Below are 12,689 nucleotides of genomic sequence, written 5' to 3' on the forward strand. Positions count from 1 at the left end.
TATGAAAAGGAAGAAATACTTTCAAACTCACTTTATGAGGTCAGCATTACCCTAATACCAAAGCCAGACAATGCAACTATAAGGAAATGCAGTTACAGGCCAATATCCCTGATGAACATAGATGCAAAAATCCTCAATGAAAACTAGCAAAATGAATTCAACAGCACATTAAAATGATCATACACCATGACTAAGTGGGATTCATCCTTAGGATGCAAGAATGGGTTAACATACACAAATTAATAAATATGATATGCCACATTAACATACTGAGAGATAAAAACCATAAGATAATAGGTGCAGAAGAAGCATTTGATAAAATCCAGTATTCTTTCATAACTAAAAGAAACTTTCAACAAATTAGGTATAGAAGAAACATAGCTTAATGTAATAAAGATAATGTATATCAAGTCCACTGCTATTCTCATTATCAGTGTTGGAAAGCTAAAAGCTTTTCTTCCAATATCAGGAGCAAGTCAAGGAGGCCCACTTTCACAATTTCTCTTCAATATAATTCTGACATTCCTAGCTATAGCAATTACACAAAAGAAATAAACAAAAGGCATCCAAACTAAAAAGGAAGAAGTAAAATTTTCTGTTTGCAGATGACATGATCTTACATCTAGAAAACCCTAATGACTACACCAAAAACTGTGAGAACTAATAAATTTAGTTAAGTTCACAGGATACAAAATTAACTTACAAAAGCCAGTTGCATTTTTACAACAATTATCTATCTGAATAGGAAATCAAGAAAACAATTCTATTTACAATAATATCAAAGGTAAATAAAATACTTAGGGATAAATCTAACCAAGAAGGTGAAAGATCTGTGCCTTGAAAACTATAAGGCATGGATGACAGAAATTGAAGAAGATACAAATAAATGGAAAGATATTCTTTATTCATGGATTGGAAGAATTCATATTGTCAAAATGCTCATACTTTCCTAAGCAAACTATAGATTCTTTACAATCCCTATCAATATTCTAATGGAATTTTTTACAGAAATAGCAAAAGTACTAAAATTCTTATGGAACCACAAAAGACTCCAAATAGCCAAGGCTATCTTGAGCAAAAAGAACAAAGCTGGAGGCACAACTACCTGAACTCAAAATATACTACAAAGCTATAGTAATCAAAACAGTATGATACTGGCATAAAAACAGATACATAGAACAATGGAACAGAATAGAGAGCCCAGAAATAAATCTATGTACTTATGGTCAGTTGGTCTTTGGCAAAGGTGCCAAGAACATACAATGGGAAAAGAATAGTTTCTCCAATAAATTGTGTTGGAAAAACTTAATATCCACCTAAAGAAGAATGAAATTAAACCATTGTCTCAAACAATATGCAAAAAAATCAATTTAATTGGATTAAAAACTGAAAGGTAAGACCTGAAACTGTAAAACTACTAGAAGAAAACAAGGAAAAACTTCTCAATGGTGGTCTGGGCAATGATTTTAAAATATCATACGTAAAGCACAGGAAACAAAATAAAAAATAAATAGGATTCTACCAAACTAAATAGTTCCTATTTAACAAAAGAAAGCATCAACAGAATGAAGAGACAACCTATGAAATGGGAAAACAATATTTCATAAAGAGTTAATATCCAAAATATACATTTTTTAAAAACTCAATAGCAAGAAAACAAATAGCCTAGTTTAAAAATGAGGAAAGAATCTAAATAGACATTTTTTCAATGAAATAGATATTTCCACATAAATGGCCAAGTGTATTTTTTAATGTTCAACATCATTAAATCAAAGGAAATACAAACTACAACCACGAGATATCACTTCACATCTGTTAGAATGGCTTTTATCAAAAAGACAAAAGATAACAAGTATTAATGAGCATATAAAAAGAGAACCTTTGTACATTGTTTTTGGGAATTTACATTTGTACAGCCATTATGGGGAACATATAGAGATTCCTCAAAAAACATAAAGGTAGAAATACCATACGATTCAGTAATCCCACTTCTGGGTATATGTCTAAAGGAAATAAAATCAGTATTTCAAAACCAAACATTGTATGTTCTCACTGATATGTGGGAGCTAAGCTATAAGGATGCAAATACATAAGAATGATACAGTGGACTTAGGGGACTTGGGGTGTAGAGTTGGGGGGGTGAAGGATAAAAGACTACAAATACGGTGCAGTGCATACTGCTTGGGTGATGAGTGCACCAAAATCTCACAAATCACCACTAAAGAACTTACTCATGTAACCAAATACTACCTGTACCCCAATAACCTATGGAAAAATAAAAAAAAATTAGTATTTCAAAGACATATCTGCACTCTTGTGTTCATTGCAGCATGATTCTCAATAGCCAAGATATAGAATAAGCCCAAAGGTCCATCAAAACAGAGAAGTGGATTTAAAAATGTGACCTATATAATGTGCATATAGTGTGGTGATTATAGTTAAAAATACTGTATTATATACTTGAAATTTTCTAAACTAGAAGATCATAAATGTTCTCACCACACACATACAAAAGGTTGTAACTATGTGAGGTGATGGATGTGTTAATTGGCTTAATTGTGGTAATCGTTTCACAATGTATACATATCTCAAAACATCACAGTAAACATCATAAATATATACAACTTCATGTGTCAGTCATACCTTAATAAAGCTAAGAGGAAGAAAACGACCACCAAACCCTCTAGGCATGGGAATATATCAATAGGAACTTTAAAAACTGAAAAGCGAAGAAAACGAAGACTTATTAAAGCAGAGAAGAATATTCAAGGATTCTGGAAAAACTCCAAAATATGTAATACATACAATGGGAATATCAGAAGGAGTAGAAAAGTAGATAGGAACAGAAGAAATATTTGAAGCAATAACTGAAAATTTCCCCAAATTAATATGAGACATCAAACTTCAAATCTAGGAGGCTCAAGGAATACCAAGAAGCATAAATGCCAGAAAAACTATGGCTAGGAAAATCATTTTTAAACTATGGAAAATTAAACAAAAATCAGAAAGTCAAAGATTTTTTTTTTAATCATGAAGAAGCCAGAGGATAAAAAATACCATACCTTTAGGGAAGAAAAGATGACATCTGAGTTCTCAGAAGCCACAAAAGTTAGAAGAAAATAGAGTGAAATATTTAAAATTTTTGATAGAAGAAAAACCAATCTAGAATTCTGCACTACGTGAAATTATCCTTCAAAAGTGAATGAGAAATAAAGCTTCTCAGAGGAACAAAAATTGAGGGAATTTATTGCCAATAGACTTGCCTGGTAAAAAGTGATAAAATAGATTTTTTAGAGAGTAATAAAATTATGCAAGTGAGACATTTGGATCCACCTTTCAGAACAGAAGAGCATTGAAGAAGAAATAAGTGAAAGTAAAATAAAAGAAAAAATATCTAATTACGTATGCTTATGTACGTGTGTGTGTGTGTGTGTGTGTGTGTGTGTGTGTATGCTTTCATATGCTTAGGATGGTTTCATAACTTTGCTCTTGTGAAAAGTGCTGCAATTAACATACACATGCAGGTGTCTTGTTTGTACCATGATTTGTTTTCCTTTGGGTAGATATCTAGTATTGGGATTGCTGAATCAAAGGGTAGTTCTAATTTTAGCCCTTTAAGAAATCTTCATACCGTTTTCCATAGAGGTTGTACTAATTTATATTCTCATCAACAGTATATAAGCATTCCCTTTTCTCTGCATTCTCACCAACATCTCTTGTTTTTGACTTTTTAATAATAGTTACTATTACTGGTATGAGATGATATCTCAGTGTGGTTTTAATTTGCACTTCTCTGATGACTAGCAATGTTGAGCTTTTTTTATATGTTTGTAGGTTTTGTAGGCTGATTGTGTGTCTTCTTTTAAATGTAAGACCTGAAACTATAAAAATTTTAGAAGAAAACCTAGGAAAAACTCTTCTGAACATTGGCCTAGGCAAAGAATTTGTGACTAAGACCTCAAAAGCAAATGCAACAAAAATAAAAATAGACAAACAGAACTTAATTAAACTAAAAGGCTTCTGCACAGTGAAAGGAATAATCAACAGAGTAAACAAACAACCTACAGAATGGGAAAACATATTTGCAAATTATGCACGTAATAGGGGACTGGTATCCAGAACTTACAAGGAACTTAAACAACTCAACAAGAAAAACAAATAAATAACCCCATTAAAAAGTGGACAAAGGAAATTTTTGTATTTAGTATATGCTTGAAATGTTTGTATTTTAAAATGTCAAAAGAAATAAAAATTAGTACCTAACATTATCCTTTCACACTGTGCCAAGAGTAGACATTCATTATAGTGCTTTTACATCTGTGAACATCCCCACTACATTGTGATCATTTCCTAGATTCCTTAACAGCTGGTAACAACCATGGAAATTAGGTCCTACCAATCAGCAAGACTATGCACGTGGAACTCAGTCTTCTCTGCATGAAACAGAGGAATCTGGTCCTTCTGGAGCATCAGTGATGGATCTAGAAGTACTCTAGGGTTGAGTAATGATGGCAGTGATATTTACGCCAACAAGAGGCCCTCTGTGTTTCTGCATCTCATTCCTGGCAGAATAATTCAGAGTCTGACTCTCTTTACCTACAGGATAGTGTGTGAGCTATCAAATATTATATAAGAAAAAACAGCAGCTTAAATTAGCCAGGGTAGCTTATGTTGTTTGCAACAGAAACCACACCAAGAAAATTCACTTCTCTCAATTACTCACTCCTAATTTTAGTTACATATGCACACAGACACACAGAATAGAGCCTGATATGGTTTGGTTTTGTGTCCCCACCCAAATCTCATCTCAATTGTAATCTCCCATGTCAAGGGAGGGACCTGGAGGGAAGTGATTTCATCATGGGGGAAGTTTCCCCCATGCTGTTCTCATGACATATACACTAAGTAAGCAGAGCTCTGGTCTACATAACCCTGGGAACCAACCACATCCTCTCTGTACTACTTACCTCCAGACTTCTTTTACTTGAGAGAAAAATTAACTTTTACTTACATGACAATTTTCACTTTTAAAACTTTGTATTGACAGTTTCTAATAGCTAAATGTGATTCCTGGCTGACTCTGATATATAATGTACTAGAGAGCCATTTATTAAAATGGTGAATTTTGGAATTGAAAAAGGAACATAAAAACATTTGGAATAAAAGTTAATCATCACCTTTCCGTGATGGATGATTAAAGTATTAGGGAAAATGTTAATTAGAAACTGAGTAATTGATAGATCTGACTGATACCACCTCAACTCACTGGTCAATAAAATAAATAGCATCTCTAATAGTGGGACAACTAAATATCATGTGTCTCAGGATATGATGCAATAAAAATAACATAGCAACTTAAGTCAATGGCATGACAAAAAAGTGGGGTCTGCTATGTTATAAAGGGACTGGAAAGACAATAACAAAATACATTGTGTGAACCTTGTTTAGATCCTAATTTTAAGAAATTACTTAAAGATCAATGGAGAAATTTGAACATGTCTTGTGTATTAGATGATATAAAGGAAATACTGATAATTGTGCTAAGTATCATAATGGTATTGTGGGCATGGTTTTTTAAAATGTCTTTATCAGTCACAGATTATACTAAATACATATGTGGAATATGTACATACATAACTTACACAACATAATAGTTACACAACATCTGGAATTTGCCCTAAAATTTTCCATGAAAACAAACAAACAAGGAGCTGTAGCTAATTAAAATAAGATTAGCAAAATGTTGATGTTGAAGCTGGATGGTGGCTACATGGAGTACATGGGGGTTCACTGTGCTCTTCTCTTTTATGTACGTTTGAAATGTTCTACAAGAAAAGAAGTTTAAAAGCAAAAGGAATTCAGCTTTAGATTTTTAAAAACACATATCCTTAGATGTTGCAATTTAGGTGCTAAAAGTTTATTACAGGAAAATCCAGATGTAAACAATGTACAGTAAAAGGATAGAATACAACTAAAAATTCCCAAAATAGAATAACAAATCATGTTTAGCCATACGATGAAGCCCAGAAGAATAAAGAAATAGATGCTTGTTAATAGAAAAAGTTGTTCGTGACACAGTGTTCAGTGGAAAACCAGATTACAAACTCCATGATCCAACTTGTATGTATAAATATAAATACACATAGAAAGAAATTTTAAAATGTCATACAACAATAATATAAAAAACAATATTTCTAGGTTTATTTTGGTATTGCTGTATTATTTTTAAATATTTATGACATTTAATAAAGAACTAATCAAAGTTTAAATAATTTTGATTATTTGACATGGATGGAATTGGAGGCTACTATCCTTCGCAAACTAACACAGGAACAGAAAATCAAATACCGTATGTCTTCACTCATAAGTGGGAGCTAAATTATGAAAACATATGGATACATAGAGGGGAACAACACACTGAATCCTACTTGAGGGTGGAGGTTGGGAGGAGGGAGAAGATCAGGAAAAATGATTAATGAGTACTAGGCTTAATACCTGGGTGATGAAATAATCTGTACAGCAAACCCCCATGACACAAGTTTACCTATGTAACAAACCTGCACATGTACCCTTGAACTTAAAATAAAAGTTTAAAAAATTGTTGCCGTATCATTTTCATTTTTAGTATAACTGCAGAAGAGTTCAAAGAGAATGGTCGAATAAGACAAAGTTACTCCTCTCCAACCCATCCTGGAAGAGTTCCCAATGGAGGTGTCCGAAGTCCAAAATAACATCTTCATTACTCTCCTTCAATCAAGTGTTTCAGTTTGTTTGATATAGAGAATCTTCCGAAGTGCCCGATGCACCTCCTTGTTCCTCATGGTATAGATCACAGGATTGAAGAGAGGGGTGACCACAGTGTAGAGCAGGGAGAAGACCTTGGAGAGGAGCTGGGAATGGACAGCAGAGGGTGCAACATAAAAGATCATGAGCGTTCCATAGAATGTGGTCACTACAGCTAGGTGGGAGGAGCATGTGGAGAAAGCCCTTCTCCTGCTTGCCCCAGCAGGAACTCTCAGCACTGCCACCACAATTCTGGCATAAGATGTCAGAATCAGTCCAAAAGGAATAGTGAGGCAGAACACAGACAGAATGAGAGTTGTCACCTGAGCCACTCTGAGATCCGAGCAAGCCAGGCCCACGAAAACCATAAAGTCACAGTAAAACTGGTCAATGTGGTTGGGGCCACAGAACCTCAGCTGGGCCACCAGGGCCACAACCAGTCCATCTACCATAAATCCAGAGAGCCAGGTTGTGACCACCAGCCCCATGTACCGTCTGGGCCCCATCAGAAGTGGGTAGTGGAGTGGGTAGCAAATTGCCAGGTAGCGGTCATATGCCATGATAGCCAGCAGTAAGCATTCAGCTGTGGCTAGAGAGCCGAAGATAAAGAACTGGAGCAAGCAACCAGCCACAGAGATGGTTGCTTCTTGCAGGAAGCCCTCCAGCATTTTTGGCATCACTGCGGAGGTGTAGAGAATATCCAGGAAGGACAGATTCGCCAAGAAAATATACATGGGTTTGTGGAGCCTCTGGGAGCTAACCACTGCTACAATAATCAGCATATTCCCTATGATGATGAAGACATAGACAGCAGTGAATACAATAAAAAACAAGAAATGCAGCTCAGGGATGTCATAGAAGCCAAGGAGGACAAATTCAGTAATAGTGTCGTTTCCTGTGGAGACAATTTCCATGTCGATCGTCCAAGTTTCTGCTTGGCAATAATTGGGGGAGAAATTTTAGCATGTCTCTGCATCTTCTATACCAAGCCTAAGGTTATTAGAGCTAAAACAAAACAAAACAAAAAAGACAAAAATGAGTCTCTAAAACAAGACTCGCTCACGCAAGTCTTCAACTATCCCCCTTCTTAGTTGTCATTCCTTCCCCAACTCTCATCCTTCCCTGCCTTCCTTAATTGTGCATATTCTTTAACGCTCAAAAGAGTTTATCCAAACTCATAATTTTAGTCTTTCAAAGACCTTTACCCCATTAATTCAATCTACTACCTCTTTCGCATAATCAACTCTATCATTCTTATCTGTATAGTCAGCCATAGCCTCCTTCTTGTGCACCAGTATAATATTCTCCAAATGTGTGATATACAGACATGGCGCACAACTGCAAACTCTTCTGTCTTTCTCAATCACAACCAATTCCTCTATGAGTGGTCTGAGAATTCTGTCTAATTCCCATGTTCACTATTTCATTCTTCTCATTATCTCAACTGCCCCTTTCATTCCCCATCTCCTAATCAGTGATACCTTACCAACTGTTCCTTGGATAATTCTTATATATTCTTCACTTATTGCCTTCCTTAAATAGTAGTTTCATCAAGTCATTCAGGAGTTGGTAGTGAAAATGTGGTAAATGGTAACAGGGAAGGAAGTAGGTGCCATGGGAGCAGAGAAGGACCAAACCCAGCCTGGGGTTGTGGGGCAGAAGGTGTGGGATCAAGGTCGGGGAAGGCTTTCTGAAGATAGAAGCAAGTAGGCTAAGTTTTGAGGGCCAATTAAGAGTTGGCCAGGAGGCCGGGCACGGTGGCTCACGCCTGTAATCCCAGCACTTTGGGAGGCTGAGGCGGGTGGATCACGAGGTCAGGAGATCGAGACCATCCTGACTAACACAGTGAAACTCCGTCTCTACTAAAAATACAAAAAAAATTAGCCGGGCGTGGTGGCGGGCGCCTGTAGTCCCAGCTACTCGGGATGCGGAGGCAGGAGAATGGCGTGAACTCAGGAGGCGGAGCTTGCAGTAAGCCGATATCGCGCCACTGCACCCCAGCCTGGGCAATAGAACGAAACTCCGTCTCAAAAAAAAAAAAAAAAAAACAGTTGGCCAGGCAAAAGACAGGAAACCAGACCAGGCAGGGCATCCCTGGCAGGAAAGCATATGCAAAAGCAAAGAGTTGTAATTGAGCATGACACTTCTAAATATCTGAAAATGGCTCTGTCATACCTGCTGGAAGGTTTTCATATGCTATTCAAAGCAATGTGTGTTTATTAACTGAAGACAATGAGAGAGAATACAGGGAATGATTAGAAACAGTTGAGAAAGGTAGAGAAAAAAAGCAGATATCATATAAATAAATATAAATACATAATATTAACAGTGTTACTTTCTAGAATATGGGATTAATAAACATACATTATATTTATTATCACAAAAAATGTAAGTTATCTTTAATACAAACAGTCTAGAACATCAGTTTCCTAAGAGGTGAAAAACTGGATGCCTCAGGGACCACGGTGCTGGGAGCCTTCATGGCACACTGTTTTGCAGTTTTGCCTAAGACCAAATCCGCCTTTTGAATGGAATCCCATTTTCCATACCTCTGCTCATTGCTAACGTTAAATCCTCGAAGACCCAGCTTAAGAACTTATCTCTACCAAGAATCCCCCTTGACTGATAGAGCCCTTTATTTCTCTCCCAATCATGTACTAAGGATCTGGTGTATAGAAGATATTACATCTGTTTCTGAGGATAGTGGGCCAAACAAAACTGGTCCATACTCTTAAGGAGCTTACACTCTTGTGTGACAGATGGTCATATCAACAGAAAATTGCAATACGCCAAAAGACAGTTAATGAATTCAACCTGAAAGAAATAGTACTAGGAGGAAGTGATGCTGAACTGATGAGTGATTGCAGTGGGAAATGGAAAGAATGGAGGTGAGGGCATTTTAGATAAAAGGAAAACCATGAGTACACATTGAGGCAAGAAACAACATTGGATGTGAGGAGGAGAAAGAGGTAGCAGGGGGTAAGTAGCCAAGGGTAGCTCAAACAATCCCCTCGATTCTGAAGGAGAATTAGGATTGGGGTGAAGAATAGGGGAAGACAGGGAGAGAAAGGGGCCAGGATCAGAGTCTGGGGACCCTTGCTTGTCACAAGAAGGAACTAGAGCTTCATTCTATAGGCAGCAAGGCACAGCTGAAGGCTTTTAAACAGTACAGTGGCATGTTTCAACCTAAATTTAAATAGTATTATGGAAGCTAGATCCAAGGTAACAAGAGTGAAAGAAGGGATGGCCCCACTCATCTGATACCTGATGTGCAAATACATGCTGCCTTGAGTTGATCATTAATTATCTTATGGTATGCACTTTCTCTTTTCCAAAAGACTAAAAGTTCATTTAGCACAGGATTTAAATTTTTATAACTGCTACTGTACCGAAGTCTTACAAAAAGATAAAATCTCAATGAATACTTAATGTTTAACACCATGTCTTCCTTAACCTAAACCCATATGAATTGATCAGAGAAGAATTCTGTTCTTCATAGACTACAAAATTCCACAGGTTCTGTTATTGCCCTCCAACTCCTGTCTCTAAAGCTATTCTCTTACCCTTTGATCCCATCTGCATTTCCTTGTGAGTGAATCTGGCACTCCCTATGTGGGCCATCTTTAACTCTAGATTATTTTATCTGGTCCAAACTCATTCTGAGGCTTGGAGTCTTTCTATAGGATTCCTGCCAGGAGAGAGGTGAGCATGTAAATCAGGCAAGAATACCTCTAATAATAAATAGCTCATGACCACTACCTCCCCTGGAAATCAAGACTATCATTGGAGCTGGAGGCTATTATTTTAAGTGAAATATCTCAGAAACAGAAAGTCAAATATTGCATATTCTCATTTATAAGTGGAAGCTAAATAATGTGTGCACATGAACACAGAATTCAGAATAATAGACATTGGAGACTTGGAAAGGTGAGGTGGGAAGGGGTGAGGGATGAGAAATTACCTAATGGGTATAATGCACACTATCTGTGTGATGGTTACACTAAAAGCCCAGACTCAATCGCTACACAATATATTCATGTAACAAAACTGCACTTGTACCCCTAAATCTGTAAAAGTAGATATGAAAAGAAAAGAAATGGGAAAAACACAGAAACAGTGGGATATATGAGAGGCTGTTATTCCCTTAAAGACAGAGGGGAATCAGGGAATAGAGGAAGTTGATGAATTTAGAGTTGAAAACTCCAAGGAATAGAGCTGAATTTGGAATTGGAAAACTCAAAAAACTGCAGGAAGAGTTTGAAATCAACATGAATTTCACCATACTAACTGGTAGAGAAGTGAGAATAGTGCAAAATGCCTGTTTGTTGCCTAACGAACAATCAGTCACACACTCAATTCTAAGTAAAAACCATAACCCTCATTCAACCCAGACTCTGAGATAGCATAAAGTCCTTAATTAAAACTAGCAATTCAAAGAATATTCCAGGAAAAAATATTTTAAAAAATATATACAAAACTGTACATTTTAATTCATCTTTAGGTATTAGAAAAAAATTTATTCTCATATTTTGAAATGTCTGCTAAACAAACATGTTTGTAAGCAGAAAACCAAAAAGTTAATTCAGTTTGATTTTTTTAATCTGTTAATTCTCCTCAAGTCTCTTCAGTAATTACTCCATAATAAAACATTAAAATATACTTAAAAGGTTTTAAAAGAAAACAGTATAATTTTAAGCATATCCCAGTTTTGTCAAGCCATGGGATAGCAGGAGGAAAACTTTCCACCATGAAAACATTAGTATGAGGGTGTCTCGCTTCTTCCTACTCTGTAATATATCAACTGAAGCTTGGGGAGCATGAATATCTACTGTTCCTCATCTCCAAAAGAGAAGAGAGAATTAAAAAAATAAGTCAGTATGCACCCAGAAAGATTAGAAATCAACTTTTAAAGGCATCCAATGGAGAAAAGAGCAGCACTGGTATTCTAGAGAAATACTGCGGGACTTCTTGAAATGATTTTTAATAAAAGACTTTTTGACTCTCTGGGTTAATTGAAAGTTGCTAGTGATTACAGGATAAACAGCTATAAAAACCAGCCATTTAACTTTTTTAAAGAATCTGTGAACTAAGCTGTAAAGAATTATACAAAAATAAACGTACCCGAAATAGCGACCCTGTTCTCTAAAGACAGGACTGTGAGGAGGAGATGATCTGCTAAGATTTGCTGAAGACTTCAGAATGTTGGAATTTCCTACCTTCAGCTCCCTCCCTGCTTGAGCTCAACCTGAAGTAACGTAGAACATTGATGACAAATGTCACCCTTGTTACCCTCCACTCCTGAGCCATTTTCTCTTCTACCCTCCATCCCCTTTTCTAGCTCTCAGGCTATTCTGTCCTTTCATCGCAGTCCTTTCCCTCTATCACATGGGAGGGCAGGCAATTGCCACAAAGGGAGAGGCCCCTGAGAACCAATTACAGATTTACTGGAGAGCAGCCTGAAATGAGCAAGACATAGCAGGCCCCTGAGGAAATTGTATTTTTTCAAAGGCGGTTTCCTGAACTGTTGGCTTGACCATAAACAGAGCAGAAACCAAAAGAGCCAAATGGAGCCCACCTTTCCATCCCCTTGGGGACAAATGCTCTCCATTTCACCCAACATCTAAAGCCCCAATTCCTAGTCTCCATAACTCACCAGAAAATTCTGATTTCTCTGCAGCATCCCTAAATTCCCCATTACCAACAGTGGTCCTCCCAGGAGCCTGCCCTCAACTTTCATTCTCCAATCTACAGCCTCCAAATTGCCCTCTTACCATCCCAGGCAATTGTTTCAATAGGTACCACCCTTAGTAGGGGTGTTTTATATAGATCATCAAAATCTTGCCAATGCTGAGCCTGATTTAAGGAGAAGGAAGGTGGCATGATGTTACAAAATGACGTTCAAATGG

At 36.7% G+C, this 12,689-nt stretch overlaps 1 protein-coding gene across 6 annotated transcripts in view; it reads right to left on the reverse strand.

Annotated features, from left to right (window-relative positions):
- The window catches only part of OR11A1 (olfactory receptor family 11 subfamily A member 1), a 54,680-nt gene that overhangs the window by 13,671 nt on the left and 28,320 nt on the right, over nt 1-12,689 (reverse strand). The window contains exons 3-6 of one of the 6 annotated variants that reach the window (XM_031011802.3): nt 11,905-12,028; nt 10,347-10,471; nt 8,959-9,006; nt 5,560-7,788 (exon numbers count right to left, since the gene is read on the reverse strand). The exons of 3 other annotated variants lie outside the window; for them this stretch is intronic. In XM_031011802.3, coding sequence (XP_030867662.1) covers nt 6,750-7,697 — 948 coding nt within the window. In that variant the 5' untranslated portion in view covers nt 7,698-7,788; nt 8,959-9,006; nt 10,347-10,471; nt 11,905-12,028 and the 3' untranslated portion in view covers nt 5,560-6,749. Of the gene's footprint in view, nt 1-5,559; nt 7,789-8,269; nt 8,523-8,958; nt 9,007-10,346; nt 10,472-11,904; nt 12,114-12,689 lie in introns of those variants that run through there. 2 more of the 6 variants (XM_055389867.1, XM_031011803.2) reach the window with 2 other exon arrangements.

Source organism: Gorilla gorilla, chromosome 5, assembly GCF_029281585.2.
Source record: "Gorilla gorilla gorilla isolate KB3781 chromosome 5, NHGRI_mGorGor1-v2.1_pri, whole genome shotgun sequence".
Classification (NCBI taxonomy): domain Eukaryota; kingdom Metazoa; phylum Chordata; class Mammalia; order Primates; family Hominidae; genus Gorilla; species Gorilla gorilla.